The sequence below is a fragment of the Danio rerio genome, chromosome 10, assembly GCF_049306965.1.
Source record: "Danio rerio strain Tuebingen ecotype United States chromosome 10, GRCz12tu, whole genome shotgun sequence".
NCBI classification, from domain to species: Eukaryota; Metazoa; Chordata; class Actinopteri; order Cypriniformes; family Danionidae; genus Danio; species Danio rerio.
Window position 1 is genome coordinate 50,477,524 of NC_133185.1, and position 24,704 is coordinate 50,502,227.

The 24,704-nt window shown below is 39.4% G+C and overlaps 1 protein-coding gene across 1 annotated transcript; it reads right to left on the bottom strand.

Moving 5' to 3' along the window:
• On the bottom strand, positions 1-24,180 carry dusp26 (dual specificity phosphatase 26). Its single transcript, XM_694337.8, has 4 exons — positions 23,969-24,180; positions 7,730-7,929; positions 5,871-6,082; positions 1-3,727 (listed from the first exon to the last, which is right to left on the bottom strand). Exons 2-4 carry the CDS (start codon positions 7,906-7,908, stop codon positions 3,525-3,527), a joined length of 594 nt encoding a protein of 197 aa, XP_699429.2. The 5' UTR covers positions 7,909-7,929; positions 23,969-24,180; the 3' UTR covers positions 1-3,524.
• Between the last annotated feature and the right edge of the window lie 524 nt (positions 24,181-24,704).

The following is a 24,704-nucleotide window of genomic DNA, read 5'->3' on the forward strand; positions in this document are numbered from 1 at the left end:
TGCTGATTTACAGATGTATTTCAAAGTCATTTCACTCGGCGGCCATCTTTGAAACGCCTCTCGGGCAGTATGATCGGGCATTCCGTCTGAATGGAGAAGCGTAAAATTCTCCAAAACTTCTTGCCAAGCTTACCATTTCATTTCACATTACGAACAACCATTCAAATTAAACAAAACCTGTCCATTTAGTTTCATTTCTAAATGTTTCTATCATAGAAAATCTGCAGAAACTCGCGACAGGTCAGAGTCTCTCCCCTGGAGAACTGTCATTCTATAGCGATCGCTGATTGGCTCCTGTCCTAGTAGGCGGGGTTTATTCGCCATATAGCGATCGCTGATTGGCTCCTGTACTAGAAGGCGGGGCTTCCTTCGTCATATTGACAGTTACACTTTTCCCCATTCAAAAGTATGAGTGACACGTCTTGTGTATCGTAGTCTTTGTATATTCACAGTGTATATTTGAATATAAATGTACATATTTAAACATATTTATATCCAAATATAAATACTGCTTTATCACCTGTTCTCTTCTGAATGGAAAGTTAATAATGAGCCTGGACAAATTATTTAAAAACAGTAAATAAATAAATAATATACTAATTTAAATAGTTAATTTTGATTTCATACTGACTCTACACTGAAGTTTCAGCTGCATGGAGTTTTGAACAATTTTATGGATGTTTACAAATATGTAAATTTCCCGCTCACATCAGTAGCCTTAAACATGAGCAGCAGCAGCAGATCTGCTGTCCTGTACAGATGTGGTTATGTTTCCATATTCATTTCCAGCACCATATTTTTGGGTCATTTCCAAACATGTTTATGCATCTCCATACTTTTCCCATGTAAACGTGTTAGACGGATGCATTTGTTAAAAAATCTCCTCATTTTTTTAAACACCTTTTTCCTGCTCTCTATAATATAACACACACTGTCTGTACTGTGGAGCATGTCGGGATGGTCAAGTGAACGGATGTTAACAGTGAATAAGGCATTACGCACATTACTAGAGGTCCTGATGTAAATAAGGCATTTCTACTTTCACACTCCGCTCCGCTTTACTGTGAAGGCCACGGTATACTTTAAATTAACAGAAGAGCAAACTGAACACTGCAATAAATGCTCCATATTTAGAGACTTTGTCTTCTAGTGTAAACAGCCGAAAATACTGTCTTGTTTTCAGAGAAATAATCTGACAATGGGGTAAGTAAACATATCTAGTTTTCACTTTAAAAACAAAATTTTCCTTGATTATTTTGCTTGCTTTAAAGAAAAAAAAAACACTTAATTTCGACTCAATTTCGGAAAACAAGACTATATTTTATGCTTGTCCAGAAAATGCTTCTTGATTTAAGAGTTTGTAGATATTTGGATTAGAAACAAGACAAAACTCTAAATAACAAAAGCATTTTTTTGCAGTAAAATAACATAATTTCATCCAAAATCTGTCCAAAATGAAGTTCTTCTTGGCTACATTTACATATAATATGAAAACAGCCACAATACCTTCTTTTAAAGCACAAATACATAGGAAATAGCAATACCAATAATCTACACTACCTGATAATAGTCTTGTGTCCTCTCCATGTTTTAGGAACACAGATAATATTTGTTCTGCTAGTTGCTGATCTGGTGTCAGAAGTGTCTCTATGAAAGGTGAAGGCCTCTAGATTTTGCTGATTTGAGCTCAATAAATCCGATCATGTCTTGATGTTGACTGATTTGATGAGGACAGTGCGCTCTGAATCTGCTCAGACTAAAGTCTCATCACTGAACAGAAATAATGTCCAGTATAGAATATAAAGTCCTGCTGCAGTGGAGACAGAATGAATATTGTATCTGACTCCATCATGAGCTTGGAGGACTGCATCCATACATCTCTGACATGACTCACATCACTGATTAATAAAGTCATCTGGAATGAAGAAGAAAGCTTCAGCAGGATCCCAGAGTTCATCAAGAGTCTTTGTGTTCATCTTCAACGCCTCCTCCTTCATCAGCTCAATAATGTTGATGTCTGGTGACTGGGCTGGCCAATCCTGACCTCTGCTTTCAGGAGCTTTGATGTGGAGGCTGAAGTATGAGCAGGAGCGCTATCCTGCTGGAGAATTGTCCCTCTCCTGTGGTTTGTAATGTAATGGGCAGCACAGATGTCTTGATACCTCAGGCTGTTGATGTTGCAGATCTCTCGCACGCCCCCATACTGAATGACCCCAAACCATGATGTCTCCTTCACCAAACTTGACTGATTTCTGTCAGAGTCCTGGTCCATGCTGGTTCCAGTAGGTCTTCTGCAGTATTGGTGATGATTGATGCAGATCAGCAGATGATTCAGCAGAGAAATCCACCTTCTGACACTTTCACACATCATCAACTAGAAGACCAGTTATTAATTTGTTGTTTTCACAACTGATCCAGCACAAGACGTCTGTCAGGTAGTGTGTTTGTGATCGAAGTTTAACTGCGACGACTTCTGCTGCTGAAGGAGAAACGAATCGAGACTAACAAATTGCACATTAAACAAGGCGGAGCTCTAGGACACACCCACTAACTGTGTAATCGACATGGACCAATAGTAGCTTAGAGGTCTTTAGGAGCCAAAACGAAGCCAAAAGTTAGCGTTAACATGCTGCAATCGAAGTTGTATACTTCCATACTATATATTCATTCACTTTCCTTTGGCTTAGTCACTTTATTTATCAGGGTTCACCACAACGGAAATCCAGCATATGTTTTACGCAGCAGATGTCCTTCCAGCTGCAACCCAGTACTGGAAAACACCCATACACACTCATACACTATGGCCAGTGTAGTTGATCAGTTCCCCTATAGCGCATGTGTTTGGACTGTGGGGGAAACCGGAGCACCCCGAGGAAACCCACGCCAACACGGGGAGAACATGCAAACTCCACACAGAAACACCAACTGACCCAGCTGAGGCCCGAACCAGCGTCCTTTTTGCTGTGAGGCCACAGTGCTAACCACTGAGCCACTATGTCTCCTCCATACTATATAGTATGCTATAAATAGTATGCGAACAGAGTAGTATTTGTGAATTCATACTATTCAAACTAACAATATGCCAGAACTTCCCGGTTGACCTACTACTTCTGGTGTGATTCTCTAGTGCGCATCCGATGGACACTACTCTATCCCATAATGCACCAGTGAAATGACGTAACTGAAGAGAATCGGCAGGCGGATGTAGAAGGTCCTAATTTCGTGCATGCGTACTATATAGAACGCACTTACCTAAACTCAAAGTCAACCGTAGTACACACTGAAGGAGCAGGGCTGTGTCTGCAATCGTCTACTGCTCGAGCATGTACTGCATTTGTATTTACTACACGACTGTTAGACGCGTTTCCACCTCAAACGACAAACGAAATTAGTTTAAAGTATACCGAGACCTTAAAGCAGACAGCAGAGAGTGTGAAGATCAGACGCTGTGTTTAAGAGTGTGTGTGTGTGTGTGTGCATAAGTGTTTGAGTGCATGTCTGTGTGTATATGTGTGTGTGTGTGTTCATGTGGTGCTGCGGCTGCTGCGCAGAACACTGTCCAGCCCGCTGAGCTGCCGCAGGAAGCCGCGGTTGGGTGTGACTCCGCGGTGGTCCTTCACGGTGCGGATGGCCTCCAGTAGAGTCATGTTCTGCCGGATCATCAGGTACGCCAGGACCAGTGTAGCAGAGCGGCTCACACCCACCGCACAGTGCACCAGAACCGTCCCTGAAGAACACACACACACTTATACAGACATGCACAGACACACATACAGCTTAATCCCATCAGGGAAAACCAGCATCAGTCAAGAACGCATGATGATCTGCTGTCATGACTGTGCAATCAATAAATGTGATTATAATGGAAGACAATAGAGGAAACAGAACCAAAGAGGAGTCAATAGCCGCATTTCCACTATCGGGCCAGTGCGAGCCAGGGCTTTAATCGGGCCGGGCCGGGCCAATAGTCCGGGAGGTTGAGAAACGAGGCCGAAATCATGTCGTGTTTCCACTGTCGGGCTAGTAGCTCGCAGCGCGTCACGCAAACACTGCCCACAGAACGTCCCCGAATCAAATGTCACACAACATAGAATCATCACGAAATGAAACCATTAAAATGAAGACAACCGAAACAAACAAACGACACGTTACTGTACAGCAGTACATTATATGTCTATACGCACAGACCTGTGTTTTTCCATTCATTACATTTGTTAACTCGCCGACCGCCTGTTGGCATTGTGCATCGAGTGCTCTCGCCACTAACGAAGGGACCCAGCACAGAGAGCGCACACATCCATAATATAAAGCCACAGAAATTCTCCTTTATAACTCGATATGGCATGTATTTTATAACATCCTCGTTTTGATAGACGTCATGTTCAGTGTTTCAGCACAAGAAGAGCGAGTAGCCTAATAAAATATAGCCATATTTGTTGCGCTCAGCAGCTATTCACTAAAGCTCTTCATTTAAAGTTTCATTTATAAATTTAACCACATCATATAAAACATGAACAGTTGTTTGAGGATATAGAACACATTTTGTGTTTGGATTTTCCCCCGATGCGTTTAAAGCTGCGCTGCGCAGGACTGGGTGACAGAAAAAAAGGTATAGGCTAGATTCTGCTTTCACTCACCCAAATAATGCTCTGTTTGCGCGATTTGATTAAAATCATCGTATCCAAATACTTTATAAATAATATTTCAAACCTTCTCCGGTGTTTATTGTTTTTAGAAAATATCTAAAACCTTTTTTTTTTCAGACAGGTCTTTGTAAAATGAAAGTTAGGCTATATGTGGCATTAAAACGGTTTGATTTATGTATTGTATATAGGCTACCTACATTGTTATAGCTAGCTTTTGTTTAATTTATATTGGTTTATTTATTTAATGTGATTTTATATATATATCCGATATTTGTAATTCTTTAAATTATATGTCAATATAGCTTAGGATATTTTATCAAGATATGACACTATATTGTTAGTGTCATATAAGTCTACGAAAGTGGGCACGTAATATTAATGAAGTTTTATGTCTTTCTGTTGTATTTATATTGTGTAATATCTGCCCACTCGCGGCATCACCAGAGCTGTGAAGGGAGCGCTTTTGCCCGGTCTCACACACACATACAGGCATTTAAATGCGCACAAAAAAACCTTTTAAACTTGACAAAAACTCTCGAAAACCTTTACTGTCTGCTGTGTCTTTAATACAGTGTAAAGATTATTATGCATTATTGAAAAAAAGGAGGACGCAGCAAAGAACGTCACTATAAATTAAAACTACTTTATTATTTTATGCAGCAGCCTTACATTTAAAAGGGAAACATAAGGGTGATCATACGCAAAAAGACCACAGACTATAAGGCTAGATGTTTTCTTTCCCTTATCTATTTATTTGTTTGGCGCATGTACTCATGTGCGATCAGAAAACTGCCCGCCTCTCCTTTCACTCCGCCCCGAAGCCCCAGCTGGCCCTCCTTGGCCCAAGGTATTCGGCGGGCCGAAAAAGGCCGGCCGCTGGCCCCGAGAAAGCCCTGCTTTGGCCCGATTAGGCCCCGGAAGTGACAGTGGAAACGCCACTGGCCTTGGCTCGCCCTGGCTCGCTCACTTTAGGCGCGATAGTGGAAACGCGGCTAATCAGAACAGTGTGTGTTGAGTTTATGAATATTTTCAAAGCATTTTCCCATAATATGTGTCAGAATAAGGCTCATCAGCAGAAACCATCACATGTGCTGAAAAACAGAGAAAGATGAGGCCAAATGAAGACTCAGAATTAACCACGAGTGGATGAAATGACCAGGAGATGTTGATGTGTGTGTGTGTGTGTGTGTGTGTGTGTGTGTGTGTGTGTGTGTGTGAACTGACCTCCAGCGCTGAGGGCTCTGTGGATGAACTCTGCCGCCGGGTAGAAGTTGACACTCATGTCGAAGGATGGCGAGTCGTGGGCTTCGATGCCGTGATAGGTGATGTTCATGCCGGCGTAATACTCCGCACCGCCGCGCCATTTGCTCTGAGCGCAGTTCAGGATGTGTGTGATGCCCAGCTTCACCAGCTCTTTACGGTTTGAGGCGATCTCTCTGGAATTAACATTATTAAAAACTACGGTGAGAAGAAGACAAAGAGCCCTATCCTGCACCCGGCGCAATGTGGCGTAAGGCGCGACGCAACAGGTGTTTGCTAGTTTCAGCTCGGCGCAGGAGTCGGTTTGGCGTTTTGCAGCACGCTGTTCAAATAGCAAGTGCATTCGCTTACACACTGCTTAATACACACAAGATGTAGAGCAATGCACAAATATCTTTACATATGAAAAATAACTCAAATATTAAGCGTATATAATAAGCATATATAGGATATAAATATAAAGGATTAAAATATTACAAAACATATTATTTTATAGCCTATATGAATATAAACACCACCGCCTTCATGTCTTCTTCATCTCGGGAGGCTTTTTCAGTTCATTCATAACAATCTGCTTCTGTATAATGTTATTATTATTATCAGTATTATTTATTATATCCATATTTATATTTGTTTTATTAAAAACAAGCGTAGATTTGTCCACCTGCAGGTTTCAGATCATATGGGGCAGCATGTGTATTAGGATATAACTCAGGTGTTTGAGCACACTTACTTATTATTGTTTATTTATTCCTTTGCTGGAGATTAAACTGAATTTAGAAATAGTTTTGACACACATCTTTGCGCTTAACAAAGGAAATTAATTACTTAGAGGCTAATTGATGTCTGTGCGTACAAGGTTGTCCTATCCACGAGAGCAATAGTGAAAGTTAATAATTTATCTCTCATTCTCGCGCTGCAGATGCTCTGTTTGACTGTTTTCTCTCTAGTGAAGCGTTCAGTTTTTCCACTCACACTTACTTTACGTCATGTAAATAGCAAATCTGCCACGGCACGATGCAACTGGCTCTTAAAGGGAATGAGAGATGAGACTCTGATTGGTTTATTCTTAAAACACACCTATAGCTCATTAAGAGAATAATCTCAACCATGTTAGACCATGCACCACGGCGCAAAGCGGATTTTCCCATCCTTAAATTACACAAAAGTGGATTCTGACATGCCCTTAAAGTGATTGCGCCCTGCACTTTGCGCATGGACCATCAAAATAGAGCACAAAGTCACAACACAAGACAAACTGCTCATCTTAGAGTTTTCATCTTGTTTCTAGTCGAAATATCTAAAAACTTTTATAAAGTCCCTATTTTGCTTTTTAAAAGGTCATAGTTTGGGTTTGAGGGTCTTCAACAGCAGGCTGATCTGCGTGCAAGGCCAAACACACACTTTGATTGTCTTATAATCTGCAGTTATTTTCACCTTGTTTTAATCATATGATTTGTTTAGCAACTCATTTGTTCCCAAACCCCTCCTTTGTGAAATGCTATTCTGCACTAATTACGACCCAGTCTGCTACAATAGGTCGACCTATTTCAGCGCGAGACAGAGAAACGTTGTTGCTCTTATAGTTGTGTAAGTTGCTTCCTTGTCCTCATTTGTAAGTCGCTTTGGATAAAAGCGTCTGCTAAATGACTAAATGTAAACGTCCACAGCGGTTATGAAGTAGCACACAAAGCATGTGAGAGCCCAATGCAGGAGTGCAATAAAGCAATGCAGTCTAATGCAATCTTGTCTAGAAAGCGCTTCGTGATTTCAGAGTTGTTAGATTGAACTTGAAACAGGTCTGTGATGTTTGTTCTACTCACTGGTCCCCGATGTAGAGTCTGGGCCAGACTTCATCAGCATGATTGCAGGCGGTTTTCCCCGTGTACAGCAGACGCTCCAGCTCGGCCACCGTCAGCACAGGAGAGCCTTTCTCTGAGTCTTTTCTGCTGGGAGATCTGGAGTTACTGCGAGACCGAGACAATCTGGACATAAACGCCATCTGGACCGGCCTTCACTGGAGCTACGGGTGAACACACAACGACAATCAACAGCTGGAAATACTCATATATACAGTTGAAGTCAGAATTATTCGCCCCCTTCGATTTTTTTTCTTCTTTTTTAAATATTTTCCAATTGATGTTTAACTGAGCAAGGAAATGTTCACAGTATGTCTGATAATATTTGTTCTTCTGGAGAAAGTCGTATTTGTTTTATTTTGGCTAGAATAAAAGCAGTTTTGAATTTTTTATGAACCATTTTAGGGACAAAAATATTCGCCCCTTTAAGCTTTATTTTTTCTCGATAATCTACAGAACAAACCATCGTTATACAATAACTTGCCTAATTACCCTAACCTGCCTAGTTACCCTAATTACCCTAGTTAAGCCTATAAATGTTACTTTAAGCTGTATAGAAGTGTCTTGAAGAATATCTAGTCTAATATTATTTACAGTCATCATGGTAAAGATAAAATAAATCAGTTATTATATGAGTTATTAAAATTATTATGTTTAGAAATGCGCTGAAAAAATCTCTCCATTAAACGGAAATTGTAGATAAAATAAACAAGCGGTCTAATAATTTAGGGGGCTAATAATTCTTAATAATATTATTAATAGACTTCAACTGTAATTGATTTATTATTATTGTTTGGCCATGATGTCAGATAACATTAACAGCGTCACGTCACACACACTGTTAACACTTTCCTGTAGAGTCTACAGTAACATACAGGCAGCGGATGCTCAGTAACTTACCCTAAATCAACTACAGCAATTTGCAGTAACAGCAGCCTTCATCTTGCTGCATATACAGTTAAGGTTAAAAATATTTGCTCTTTTCTGGTCAAGCAAAACATTTTTTTTCTTGTATTAAGAATCAAAATACCAAAATTAAATAAAACAAGCAAAATAATGATGGGGGAGGTGGAATAATCTTGCTTTTCCTTTTGATTTACGATTATTCTGCTTCGACTATTGTAAGATTATTTTGCTTGTTTTTTGGAAAAACTCAATTTTGACTTCTTATTTCTAAAAACAGGACAATATTTGTTGCCAGATGTTGTGCTGATTGTAAAAGGCCTCAGCCCTCCGTCAGTCCGTCATCACAGTGCTTCAGTGTTATTCTATTATTGTTCCCTCCAGAACTGTCTTGAGCATCTGTCTGCGCTCCCGTCTCATATCTCCAGAAGCCACCGTGTGCATTCACTGCGTTTGGTCTTCTGAGGCGCAGCTCATTTATTAGAGGAGAACAAACAGCACAGTGGAGAATCCCAGCAGTGCAGCAGCCTCCACTCCTCTACTTCTGCACATGCAGCAGGAGCTGAGCAGGCGATGCTCTACTGTTCATCACTGGACTGAAACGCTGCTTCATTCTCTATTGTTTTATGTGATATGCACCTAAATCACATGTATGCATTATTAATGTACATCTTTAGGATGGAAGCATAGTGTATAACAAAACAAAAACATGGGAAGGGACTGAAGGGGTTAATAAAGTTTGTGTTTGGGTATCAACATTAAGCCAGTATTTGCTGCTTCCCTTTTTCTCTGTTTTTTCTATGAATATTTTTCATATTTACATTATATTATTTGCTTATTGGTTCAATTATTTATGAATCAATCTTTTCATTGTTGTTAATGGTTTTGTCGTTGTTCTCTTGAGTTCAGAGTGTATATCTTATTACTAAGTAGTGCATTTTCACTTTAGGCTAGTTATTGCTCACTGCAGGGTTTTTACTTTTGGAATTTATTAAAACAAACAAATCCAAAAAACCTAGCATCTTTTATAGAATCTTTAATCTGTTTACTAAATTAATATTATATGTTTTAAACACTCCAGAAGTATGCAAAGTTGGAATCACTGCTCCTTTAATAAAGAAAGTTTAACTCTTAATTCTTGAAGCTGCTCGTTGACAGAAACACTGCTGTTTTAAAAAGTCTAAATCATTCAGAGAGTTATTAAGTAGAAGAAATCAGGCTTTACTTTTCTGTCTCGTTGATTGTATTTAATAAGCAATAATATCATTGTGTGCCGGTTTGCAATGGCAATATTCCACTGTTTAGAGCAAGGTAGGGCCCCAAAACTATTCTGCTTAAATAAAGCCGGCCCTGGTAGCCGCTCACTAGAAAATGCATTTCATATGCATAAATTTGACTTGGACATGTAAAATGACTTGATTTAGATGTTGTGTTACGTCCACATGCATTTCACTTTGTGTGTGTGTGTCGTGTGTGTGTTGTGCATGAGCAAATGGGTAGAGTTGCATTGCAATAACTTTTTATTTCACAGGACTTTTCATGCCTCGAAATAAAGGATTTACCAAATTTATCTCTGACCACACCAAAAATAAAACAAATATTTCTTAGCCACAAATTTTAAATGTCAAAACAAGCAAAATATAGCTGCGCACATCATGCACATTTTAATTCAACAAAACTTTTCTTTAAAAAAAAATTGACAATTAAAAAAAAATTATTTTCATACAACTAAAATATGCAGAGTAATCTGACCTGGCTAAAGGTCCCACATCACCAGTTAACCACGCATAAATGAGGAGTTAATCTCATAATAAAGCAATAAAAATGATCATTAAACCATTTTAACAAACATTACTGTAAGAAAAGAAAGCAGGTGAAAACAACATACCATGAGTGATGATGAAAGGGTGATCACACGCACACGGTTAATGTTAGCCTTGTTAATAATCTGTTCAAAGAATAATTAAAGTGAAAGCAGTGACTGTGGGTGCACGATCATCGCTGTTTGTTTCAAAGAGAACCGATCGCACCTGATGAGTTTCCTTTAGGCACGGAGGCTTCATGCAAGTAAACGAGAGCACTCGCGCTTTCTAACAGTCGTACGCATCACATCACCTGTGCACACAAGTATCATCCTCTCATTCTGTATTTACCAGAGACTGTATAAGGTATGATGGACGTGTATCCGGGATGTCACCCATAGGTTTCAGATGGCCAAGCGTCGCCATTTTGTTTGTGAGTAAATGCACCGACCGGGGGATCCCAAACCAAAAGAGGCAGAGCTTGAGCGGAGCTACAGACGCCTGTTGGCATTTTGCGTAGACGGGCTTTTCTTTGGGAGAAACTCTTATTACCTGCGACTCGCTTGTGTTCTGACCACATGTGCTGGGCTGTACACTATATCAATGAGGTGTTTAGACGTTTAAAAGCACTGCTGTATCACACTGAGCCACTAAGCATTGTTCTCATATGTTTCTCTACAGGAGGAAACCCAGAATAACTTCCAAACTCTTCAGATGTAGTGTGTGTTAGTAAATGCAGGACTATTGATGAACTCCAGCAGAACTGTAGGACAACACTTCAGATGACTGATCTACAGCCTACAGCTGATCCATCTGGCAGATTCTGGAGTGCAGCACAGCTCTAAAGAATATTATAAATGATCTTAATTAACCAAACACATTCATAAAGATGGTTTATAAGTGTATAAGTTCACTCAGCTGGGAAATGTAGGCCGTGTGAAAGGTTTGTGAGCACATTTAATTGCACACAGTATGCCATATCATCTGATAATTCCAAAAGGCGACCGTTAAGCCACTTAAAACAACTCAAAAATACAATGAATATGCCGAGTTCAGCAGCTAATCAGCCGGAATCAGCTGAGCTGAACCAGTGATGGCGAGCAGCGAGACCTAGCTGTCACTCAAGTGGCCACGCCCTTAATTATACAGACTTAATAAAATCTAATATAAAGGAAACGGATGAGTTCACTCCCTCACAGTTGTCATGAAGTGTAGCGTCCTGGTTAAAAGATGACTAAGTCTTCCACCGATGTTCACGATTCATTTATTGGTCACACTTCATAGAATTTGTTCGCATTATTCAATCATGAATCACCGTAAGAACTAGAGAGAAAATAAACAAACAACAAACACAAATAAATCCCGAAAATTAACACTGAGTCAACATCAACAATTAAACAGTAAACAAATAAACCAAATTACCTTATTTTTCCCTCAAACCAGGAGCTATAACTCATGAAGGAGGAATCCGTGAAGCAACCGTATACCTGTGCCCCTTTTACCGTGTTTTACCTAGCGTTCCGTACTTTGTTTTCATTCATTTCTACACGCAATTTATACATCCGGTAAGCTCCGCAATTTTGACGTCATAATTAAAGTCCCCAAACAACGTAATTCATTCAACAAATCAACCCGTATACAAAGTACAACAAAACATCAAAAATAAATAAATAAATAAATTCAAAATCATAAACAAAGTAACACATTATTTCAAGTTTCTTTACATGAAGAGTATTTTTAACTATATGAACCAAAACAACCTTTTGTAGAAGGCTGTAAACACCTTTATACAACAGTTCTGTCTGGTTCTCAAATCTGATTGGCTGATAGCCGTGCGATATTCTGCAATATCAGAACTCCTACAGCCTCTTTACCCTTTGTGTATTACTCCGCCCACATACAGCCAGCAGAAAGCAGACACTACAGATCTACAGTGTAAAAGATGCACGCTCAGCTGTTTAACTGTCTGCTTATGATTTGAATCCGGAAGAAAGTAGTTCCTCATACAAAAGGGTTTTTGAGACTCTCCATGTTTCATTTAGTTTTTATATACACAATTATGCCGTCAAACTGTTGTATAAACGCAACATCACACGAGTAGCAGTGATATCGCACTGGATCTCCTTGGATTTACTCAATTTTTTTACGTTAAGTGGTTGTAAACAATTTTTTACAAACAAGTTTAAACAAACAAATTAAGTTAAACATTAATAAACTTAATTTGTTTGTTTAAATTCAACACAAATAAATAGTTTGCAACAGTTCTGCATGCAACACTTTTTTCAGTGTGGGTTTTCTCCATCGTATTGCTATATAAAGACAGCACACCACATGTTTTTTCTGCCATAATTTATTTAAAACATTTGTAATAAAGTTAACAATCACTTAATTACTCAAGACCACATCAGTCACAGTTCACAACATTAAACGAAACAGCACATTAGCAGTGCGCTTCCTCCTTTGTGCAGCGGTAGCAGAGTGTGGTAATAACAGCGTGGGCTTTACAGATGTACATGTTGCATTTGTCACACGTCAGTCTTGTTTTCGTGTCTCTCCTTTTCCCACCGTTGGTGCTTCTGTTACAGGGCTCGCACCTTTTCCTCTTGGGGTCTGTCACCGGCGGGATGCATCGCTGGATATCTTCCGGAGCCGACTGTGCTTCAACGATCATATTAATGGAGTTCGGTAAGCGAGGAAGACGCTCTCTTCTCTGCAAATGTGGCGTCACCAGAGCTCTTCCCAGATCCTGCAGAAAGATCCTCCTCCTGTTGGTCTTCTGCGCTTCCCATGAAGGGTTTAAGTCCATCCACAGCACAAACGCATTGTAGGCCGAGACGTCCAACATGTTGAAGAAAATCACCATGGGCCAATGCAGGGTCTTCCTCTGGCAGGTGTATGTGGAGGTGAGCTGGAGACGACATTAAACACAAAAACACCAGCGCATTAGGGGTCTTACTCATAAACACCAACTCTGCTCATAAACTACCAACAAGGACTTGATATATCACAGTGTTTTCTAGTTTTTATTGTGATAACGGTATTCATAAGTATACATTAAGAGGCTAAAATTCCTGCATCTTCAGAGAAAAGTGTTCATTTTTATATTAGTATTTAATTTTTTTAACTATAATTAAATATATCTATATGTGGATGTATTAAGGAGTCATAATTAAAATAAAAAGAAAACACTAACGATTAGTGAAATAAGCAAAAATATATCATATTTGCCGGTATTTATTGCGATAATGCTATTCATAAGCATTTATTGAGAGTCAATAAATCTGGTATCTTTAGAGAAAAGTATTTATTATTATATTTGTTTTATTTTAGTGTCTTAAATTAAACAAACAAAATGGCCAACAGCATTAGGAATGGGCGATATTGACTTAAAAATACATCAGGATATTTTTTGGTTTTAATTGCGATAACAATACTCATAAAAATCCATTAACAGGCTAAAACTCCTGCCGCCCTCTCTATTCTTACTTTAACATGGCGAGCGGCGGTGAAGTGAGGCAACAGTACAAGAAAGCGCCAGCGCCTTTTAAATCTGCGGTGTGAGAACATTTGGGTTTTGCCGGCAAGTATAATGCCAATAAAAGAAAAAACGGTGAACAAAAAATAACTGTGTGCAAACATTGCTTTATATGCATAACCATGACTGCACATCTGCAGCGCATCACCCAGCAACATCACTGTCTGAAGGTAATAAAGTCCTCCAAACAGCAACAGTCCCTCGCTGAATCCTTCCAGCAAACAAACCCAACTGGTTCCGAGAGACACTTTAAATAAGGAAGGCAGTGCGGGTGTTTATTGCTGAAGATTTGCAGCCATTTTCGGTGATTCGAGATTTGGGCTTTTGTCATCTTATAAAAGCACTCGATCCGCATTACACTAGGAACTACTGCACTTTTCTTGGCTTTTAAGTAGGCCCACACAGAATCTGCGCGCAGTTTTTTTAGCCCATTATAAATTCTGTTTATTTACTTGAGTAAATCGGAATTTATTCAGTTTTTACTCAGTAATTTATGACTTTTTATTTAACATATTAAAGTGTAACTTATGATACTCCACTGGATACTCCCAAAATAATTCCGCAGAAATCCGCAGATTTTTACCAAAATTCTCAGCAGAAATAGCAACAACCGATTTTATTTTTTTCTCCTTAACCTCTTACTGTTCCTATTGCCTATAGAATAAAAAAAACACACGTGTCAAGCCATGAGAACCGAACCGAACCGAACACAGTGTTAAAAACCCGAGGTATGTATTGAACTGTGGGCTAACTGTATCGTTGCATCCCTAATGTGTAACATTTTTTTTTTAAATAAGAAGTCTTAAATGTAAACAACTTATAAAAAACATCCCATAATGTCAATAAATTGTCATTTATTAAGAATATGTCACTAAATCAATTTTGACAAAAATGTCAGATGGAACCTTTTAATTCTGAGGTGAGGAAATAACTCAAGTTATTAAAGTCGTTACAAATGGTACAATATCATTCATTCATTCATTCATTCATTTTCTTGTCGGCTTAGTCCCTTTATTAATCAGGGGTCGCCACAGCGGAATGAACCGCCAACTTATCCAGCAAGTTTTTACGCAGTGGATGCCCTTCCAGCCGCAACCCATCTCTGGGAAACATCCACACACACACTTACACACTACGGACAATTTAGCCTACACAATTCATCTGTACCACATGTCTTTTGGACTGTGGGGGAAACCGGAGCACCCGGAGGAAACCCACAGGGAGAACATGCAAACTCCACACAGAAACGCCAACTGAGCCAGCCGAGGCTCGAACTAGCAACGTTCTTGCTGTGAGGCGACAGCACTACCTTCTGCGCCACTGCCTCGCCATGGTGCCTAAATACTATATACTCCAGGCCCTAAAAACCTTCATGTATTGTAATGGACTCAGCAGTGCATGTTCTGTGATGTGGCTATGGTGAATGATCCCACTGTGATATTCATGCTGAAGCCATATAATGCGCAGCTCTGACTGACTGGAATAAATAATGCACATCACTCAAATACCTTGTCAAAGTTGTCCACTCCGCCTCTGGTGCTGTTGTAGTCCAGGATCATCTGTGGTTTGCTCTGCTCGTCGCTGTTCTCTGCGTCGTCTCTGTGGAGCGTGCTCATCACGAGCACATTCTTATTTTTCCTGGGATGGTAAGAGACGAGCGTGTGCGTATCGGTGAAGGCGAACTTTGAGGAATTGATGGCTCTGCCTTTGACTGATAACAGCGCAGGCGGAAGCTCAGGATTGCTCAATCTGGTGGTTCCGATCATGGTGATATTTCTTCGTAACAGCTCCTCTCCCAGAGCGTACGATGTGAAGGACTGGTCACACGTGATGTTGTGTCCTTCTAAAGCGGACGTCATGTCTAGAACCACACGCATTGCCTGGTCCTCTTCTGCTTTCCCGTCTGCAGGTTTCCCAGTGTGGATCTGCATGTTCCATGCGTAACTGGACTTGCTGTCGCAAACTGCCCAGATCTGAATCCCGTATTTCGCTGGTTTGCACTGCATGTATATTTTAAAGGGACAGCGTCCTCTGAAAGGCACCAGGCACTTGTCCACAGTCAGGTTTTGCCCTGGATTGTACATAAGCGGCAGGCGTTCAACCCACTTATCCCAGACGTTCAGTATTGGTGCCAGTTTATCACCGCTCTTTTGGCCTGGTTCTGGATCTCTCTTGCGAAAGCAGATGACTCTAGACCAGCTTTTAAAGGTGTAGAGTGCCATGGTGGCACGAAAAATTGGCCTCCCCAATACTCCGTCCCACAAACTATCCACGGACTCGTGCTTGGATCGATACACACCGATCAGAATCAAGATACCAATGAAGGCCTGCAAATCCGTCCAGTCCAGATCCTTCCAGGCAGCACCATACACACGCTTGCCCTCTAAATTGGAGATCTGCATCAACATCTCTTTAATCTCATCTGGGAAAAACAACTCAAACGTTGACTTTATGTCTTGGGCATTGGAGCACGCAAAGCTTGTTGGTCCGGGGGTCATATTCTCGAAAAGATGACTTGGAAATCTCTTATGTCCGCTTGGAGGAGGTGTAGGGCTCCACAATACGTGCCCAGTTTTGGACATGTAGGCAGCATCTGTCTCTGCAGGCATGTGCAGCTCTGGCTCGTCTTCATCAGATGAGTGGTAGTCTGGGCCAAACTCTACATTGTCGTCTATTTCAATAATTTTATAATTGATCTCCTCGTCTGACTCGAACTCTTCTTCTTCCACCGTTCCTTCACTTCTCCTTAGGGTTGAGTATTTTTCCTCTTCATTGGACTCGAATAGATGCGCTGGGCTCTTCGCAGCATTGCACCAGCTCTCCATTGCGCAGCTTCAGAATAAACTGCAAGCAAGGTCCAACGAAAGTCACATTTATTATTATTTAATGTGAGGATATCCTGTAATGGCGGGTTTCCACTGAGCAGTGCGGTTCAGTACAGTACAGTAGGGAATTACTTCCGTTTCCGTTTCCAGACGTTTCTACCAAAACACGAATGTTACCAAAATAAGGAAGTGTAACTGTTTAGGGATGCGTTTGTAGGCGTGCCTAGCAGGTGAAACAGTTCCTGAAGGGCGGAGCTAGACTCAGAATGCTTATTGGTTTAGATAGAATCGTCATTTGCATGTGCAACAAGCCAGGTAAACGACAACACAGGAAATAGCATTTTAAATACACATCTGAAACACGACACCGTAATGTACCGATGATGACACGCAGCAATGAACCATGGGCCGTGTCTGAAATCGTAAACTTCTCTACTATGCAGCGTGTTAAAACAGCTGCAGCAACCATGTCCCTGCCAAATAAACAAAATAAATAAATTAAATAAAAAAAACATGCAAACTCCACACAGAAACACCAACTGACCCAGCCGAGGCTCGAACCAGAGACCTTCTTGCTGTGAGGCAGCAGTACTACCTACTGCGCCACCGCGTCGCCTGTCTGAATTCATAGTTTTCGGAAAACAGTAGGCGAGAAGTACCTGGATGAGCTACTAAGGGGCCGATCACACAGAACGGGCATTTACATTTCAAAAACACGAGGTGCTGTGCACTTTTTATGTTGCTAGGCAACGACTGAATCAGCTGGGTATTGTGCGAGAGTGTTGCTGTTGATATTAATTTAATTTTAATATTTAATAATATTGTGGTTAGGGCTGGGCGATTTTTTCGATTAATTCGAATTTACGTTTTGACGAAGATTTAATTTTATATTCGATTGAGAAATCGCGATTTTAAAAAATATTTGATACATTATAATGGGACCAGTGCGCTTTGGTTCACTCTCTGTATGAAGCAGGTTGCACACTAGAACCGCCGCCCGGCGACGCTTCACGCAGCGCCATGGATTTTAAAATTCTAAACAGGTTTCTATACACACACCGGCGCTGCCCAGCCACGATTCAGGACCCAGTTCATATTTCAGCCGCGCCACAGAGCGCCATCTGATTAGTTTCATGTTAAATATCATGTGAATGTGCGCGTCTGGTGTGTGATGTTAAACTGTCATGTGCGCGCCGTGTCGCAGCGTTTCTGGTGTGCGACCTGCTTGACTGCCTGTTAAAGTGTGAAGTCATGTTGGATTTTACTTGTTGCATTAGTCTGAGTCACGTCTGGATTGTCAAGACATTCCCTCATCAAGCCGATAAACTCGATCTCAACATGTATGAAGGACGTAAAAACCTGCAATTATAAAAAAAAAATGCCGGTCTTAGTTCGAACCGCGCTGATACTTTGGTCTGAACACGAGCAGAGGTGAGGGACTGTAGCAGTGAAAATGAAAGTAGCCGCCCCCATGACCTCATTTAGCCAGACAGATCAGGCAGCATAATACAGAGAGTGGAGCAAAGCGCATCAAATGATCGATATTTAAAAGGGGGAAAAAAGAAAAATAGATTAAATATTTTATGTTAGACACACATGTGGTGCTTGTATTTGCTCCTGCTATACGTCACTCACTGGGTTAAATTAGGCTTTACAGTTTCCATGTTCAGTCCTTTTCTTCCACTGTATGTTTTTAAGAAAAAGGCAGCAGCTTTACAACCTGACATTCAATCAGAAGAAGACAAGTCAAAGCCGAGCTGACAGCCAATCTTTCCCAGGCTCAGCAAAACTTGCAAAAAAATAATAATAATAATAGCTCTGTATTCCTGCAACTGCACTATTTACACATATAATTTTTATTCAAATCTTCTGCAACGATATTTAACTCGTGAATTTGTTTTACATTTATTTACACCTTGTTGACCAATTTATGTATGGCATGGCCATTAAAATACAATGTTCCTTAACCAGATGGCTTTTCAATTTACTTATAAAGAGTCATGTTGTTGTAATGTTTTAAACTGACTAATTACACAATAAATAAAAAAATCGAAATCATGGATCGGTCAAACTTTATAAAAAAAAACTAGATTTTTTTTTTTTTTTTGCCAAATCGCCCAGCTCTAATTGTGGTATTCAAAATTTGTGAACTCACACAGCTCAAACAGCGACAACAAGCCTCTCCTTCATCTTCAAAAGTCTCCGTTGTTGTCTTGACAACACAAACACTGCAGGCACCTCAACAGAAACCCCGCCTCTGCTTTCATGTGATTGGAGAATGAAAAAGACGCGACTGACATAACGTGAGTTTTCCGCTCAGAGTTGACTTTTTTTCAACTGTGAGCACACGGCGCACAACGGCAAAAATGCGAGGCTCACAGGGCGCAAAAAAACGTGTTCGGTGAGATCGACCCTTATTCCACACTGATGGACGCTACACTATCCCATAATACACCCTGAGAAATTTCATGAATGGGAGTGAAGCAACGCAACTGATGCAGGGAGATCACATGATCATGACAACTGGTGGATGTACATCCGAATTCCATCCATACTGCCTACATTCATACTATATTACGTCCGTTTCTAATGATCGTGTAGTAAATTCAAATGTACTGTGGAACCAACTCGAGTAGGTAGTTTCATTTCAGACACAGTCCACTCAAGCTCAGTTTGCTTTATCAACAAATATGATTTAGATTTTGACAATATATTACCAAAGAATATATTACAAGAAGTCAGATTATTGTCATATTTAGACCATTTTAGAGGATTTTCCCAAATCCTGCCTAAAACATGTGGAAAGTGATGCATGTCGATTCGTTCATCAACATTCTCTTAGAGGACGCCAAACCCTTGCTGCAGCTCTGATACAGGTTTTATTTATGGTGAAGACTAAACAGCACTGCAGTGTTTGGATGCGCTGTGTTTGTCTGAAGTATTTGGTTCACTGTTTAGTACTCTATTAGTAATTAGTATATCATTATTACTGAAATTGGAATATTCCTTACAAAGTGTGAAGCTGATTGGTCAGTGCAACTAGATGCAAAAGAGGCATGCAAATGTATGCACCTCCATTACAAATAACAAACCTGCGCCCACAAACACTATATGTGAACGGCCCTTTATGCCACTGAGGAGATATTATTATACAACAGCATGATAAGATATTCACGAGCACATTCAAGGTACAAAAATCTTTCATTCTTGAGGTCATTACCGTTCTGTAATTAGAAGTTAAAAGTGAACAGCCGTGATGAAGCATGTAAATGCTGTGGTGTCATTATAAACGTCATTGGTGAATGTGAGCGATGTGTGGAGTTTTATAAAGGTGGACAGGAGCTTTGAAACAGAGCTCATCTGGAGAACTTTTCCAATCCGTCTGCTGCATGATACTGGGAAAATATCAGTAGTACTTCAATAATAGATATTCCTTATAACATTTCCCAAAAATGCTATTTTATTAGCTCTGACTTTATTTATGTCATCTGTTTTAAAGATATTTTTCACAACTAATTAATTCTAATTCAGACTAAAAAGCTGTGCATCACTGCTAACATTTACATGCAATTTACCCCATGTCTGCAATACGTATATTGCATAAACTATTATTATTGCGATAATGGTAATGTTGCCATATATTGTGCAGCCCTTGTTTACGTTCTCCTTTTCTACATCTGTCAGTAACTATCGTTCCTAAAGGAGTTCCTGAACTTGCTGACACAAATCTAAAACGATTATCATGCAGGTCGTATCAGGAGAACAGGTTCCGGTGATCTGTAAACGAAGGCCAGAGGGCGCTCTCGTGCAGAAGCTCCAAATATTCCATGAACTTTGTTCAGCAGCAACATGTTTGAGTAATGAACCGCACTGTACTGTACTGAACCCAGAGTCACTGCAGTTTCATCACGTCACGTTCACGACTTTTAAAGACCTTTAAAGAGCATTATGAAGGAACTTTCAGACTTACACAAGACTAAACACTAGACTAGGCCTGATTGGGCCCACAAAAACATTTAAATTGAGTTATTTCTTAGCCAAATACTTTATATTACGTATAAGCTTTATTTTTAAATGAAGTGTCAAAACAAGCAAACTCTAGCTGTATAGATGTGCTTTTCATAACATGTAATTTAAAAGAAATTGACAATTGTTTAAATCTATAATAAAGCAAATATATGCACACGAGTCTGTGCAGGTCAGCATCCTCACCAAGCAGCTATAAACACACGGAGAACTGTTAAATAAGCATTATTGTAATAAAGATAAGTACACTATATTGGTACACAGAGCTAAAAATTAAACTTTTGTTAAAAGTTCTACTGATTGGATTGTTGGTCATTGGATAAGTGTTGGCCTGATTGGCTAACTTAATGAATTTAGGAAAATTAAGACCTGTTTAAAAGGATTTTAGACCTACATCACAATAGTTCAGTAAATGCAAGACTTTTTAAGGCATAAAATATTGTTTTAGAGACTTTTTGAGACCTTGCGGACACCCTGGAACCGCACCGCTGAGTGGAAAAGAGCCATAATACTAATACATGAACACATGATGAAGAACACTTTGGCAGGACACAGCGGCGCTCAATTAATATGATTTATATATATATAATTCTCCTTTAAATGTAAAACATGTTTGTTTGTTTTTCTTTTAGCATATGGCACTTCTTTACCAAACAGAAACGCACAATTGAGCAATTCCAGCATTATAAATGTGACATTTGCAGTAAAAACTCCACACAGAAATACACAGAGAGAGACAGCAGATGTTAACATGATATTGAAGCATCTGTTTATATTTCTAAAACAACTCAACACAGAGTTATGGGATCAGAAAAACACCAATCTGTAAATGTATTTTACATTGTAAATAAGGAAAATAAACATGTGTTATGGATATGACCAAAAACGTCTGCAAGTTTACAGTCCACAACACACTTTGGAGAAATGCTTTGAATAAAACTGCACAACCCACAAGAAACGAAAGGAGAAGAGTCGGCTCACTGAAGAACAAACATGGCTGATTTGATTTGCTTTTTGTTTGCATTTATGAGGGAAAAGCTCCGTTATGGATGGGACAGATGTGAAATTCCCACTTGAGTGACTTTGGCAAATCAAATATACGTTTTTGAAAACGATGACAAACATTTCTGAGTATAAAACAATCGACACAAAAAAAGTAGAAAGGGTTTCGCTATTTTGCTCAAACAAATGGTGAAGTTGACTAGTGCATGGAATTGCTCAATTATAAACATGACAACATGAACAGCGATGAGTGGAACAGTCAAGTCTTAATATTATTAAATGACATCATCCCACTCTTTCAGCTGCGTTTGCTCCAGAAGTATTTCCTGAATCATTTTCCCACAGGATTTTTACCGATTTTGTCAAAACTATTGGTTTAGGAACTGAAACATCCAAACACAACATTACAAGCCTTCATTTACAGAAGTCCTGTCAATCGACCAACTTTAATAAAGGAAAATCAACTACAAATTACACGTTCAAACTAAAAACCACAAAGAAAAACTATTCATTCAGAAATGTTTGCTGTGTAAATAAAGCAATATATTTCAAGCTAAGCACAATATCAATTATTACACAAAGCCTATGATCTATTTTGGTAGCTCTGCAATCTGTCGCTGCGTCCCGATTTGCATACTATCCATCCTAAATAGTATTGGAAAACAGAAATAGTGCGCTGCAAACTGCAGAGTAGAAATGTCAAGTGTAGAAGTGTCTGTACTCTAATTACTGATATTACCCATAATACACTGCACATTTGACTGAATTTGAGAACTACAAACGCAGGTAAAAAGTGTAAACAAACTACAAACATGGCGGATGCACAAGACCAAATGTCAAGTAGAGAGGCTTCGGTAAAGTTGTTTGAATGATTATTAATGAATATATAGCCTACTGGAGAATATTTAAATCACATTTTCAGTGTGATATTTCATCTGCAGCAGCAATGTGAGCTTCTATAAAGGACATTCACTTCTGAATGCAGAATTATCCAAACACTGAGGAGATTTCTCAGCATGACAGACTCGGCAGATTAACCTGCTGCTGCTGCTGCTGCTGATGATGATGATGATATACAATAGGACATTAATTATGACAGAAATGTGAATGATGCATTGAGATGATTGACAGCTCGTAACTAAGCAACAGAACGGTATGCTAATGAGCAAGTAGTTTGTCTCAATGCTTGCACACTCCTCTGTTACACACTCAAAAGTATGCACTTTCTTAAAGACACAGTCTAGTAGGCGAACTGGGATGCAGCATGTGACTCTGATTGGTGGATTGCCTGTACAGCATCATAGGTACTGAAAATGCACAAATTCCGCTAATAATGTTTTAAAAACCCATCTGTCAGATTTAGCAGCCACTAAGAAAAAATAAAATCAATATGGAGAAAATGAATGGAGATTTTACTTCTGGAACCACACAGCTGAATATTGTTCTGCAATTAAACAAATCTGTCTTATTAAACAGGCATATATCGATTAAAACGAGTTTGGTCAGCAAACCAAAAAGATTTTGGATTTAAATTCAAATCAGTTATTCCAAATATATATATATAAATATAAACTACACATTTTACCTAAATTGAATACATTATTTATGTTTATCTTGAATTTTCTTGTTTTCTACAATGCAATTTAATATTTTCCCCTAACATATGAATCTGTGTGTAGTCATTTTTAGACTGTAATCAGTGTTTCAGTTAGATTAATTCATCAGCATTGTCTTTATCTAATGTATCTGCACAGATGAAGCATCCAGGAGCAAAATATTACTGTAAACGAGAGATCTGAGACTCATTTATGATATATATAACATATATTAAACAATTAACTTATTTATAAATTAACAATCATTTATATTAATCGAATATAGCCGATACTATGTGTATTTGAATGGTGTAAAGTCGCGTACAGTTATATTAAAGTGGCATCTGCTGAAACGAGCGATCAGAGCCATGTTAGAGAAACAAACAAAATGGCAGCATCTGGATTGGGAAAAGATCCTCCTGCATGAGATATTGCTGAAGAAATGTGGATAAAACGACGCTTACAGAGAAACATGTAGTGTGTTTAATTCAGATCCAGCCTTGTGTGCGTCTTACCTCACACACACGCGATGTTTCTGCAGATCTGATGTTTGCTGAATAATCCAGATGCATGAGATTTCGAGCTGCCAACAGCCGCGCGCTGATGTTACTGTAAAAATACTACACAGATGACAGATATTAGTGTATTATTGCTGCTGCTGTTGTGAAGCACTGGAGTGATCCTTGTTTGTGCACGCGCCTCTGCGGGTGCACGCGCGCACACTCTTGTGCACCCGCACACACTCTTGCAGATGTTAGCCCGAGAACGCGCGCGATCATTCCCGAATGTTTACGCGTCTACGTCCTAAAAATATGTATCGTTACATTTTAGGATTAATAAGTATACACTTTAGAGTGTGTGAAAGAGTATTCAAACATTGGAACAAACTACATTTACCTACATTACATTATTGTTAATGTCATCCTACTGTAGATTTGGTTTATCTGCCGTTCGCGAGTCTGTCATGAAGAAAAATCTCCTCAGGTGTTTCCAGAATTATATATTCAGAGGATATTAACCAAACACTTCTTTATAGAAGTTCACATTGTTGTTGCAGATGAAAAATCACACGGAAAATGTAATTTAATATTCTCCAGTTGGCTAGATAAAAGTCATTCAAACATCTTCACCCTTGACGGTTGGTCTCGCGCGTCCGCCATGTTTGTAGTTTGTTTACACTTTTTAACTGAATTTCGTCCAATATGTTCTACAGATAATAGTAGAGCCTCCAGGGAGCTTGGCATTCTCTTT

What these genes read in the sequence shown, in the direction of transcription:
- dusp26 (XM_694337.8), bottom strand. Translation starts at nt 7,908, where the DNA reads ATGGCGTTTATGTCCAGATTGTCTCGGTCTCGCAGTAACTCCAGATCT. An exon ending in AGACTCTACATCGGGGACCA is followed by an intron (nt 6,083 to 7,729) that starts GTGAGTAGAACA and finishes TGTTAATTCCAG; the next exon opens with AGAGATCGCCTCAAACCGTA. An exon ending in CAGAGCCCTCAGCGCTGGAG is followed by an intron (nt 3,728 to 5,870) that starts GTCAGTTCACAC and finishes TGTGTTCTTCAG; the next exon opens with GGACGGTTCTGGTGCACTGT.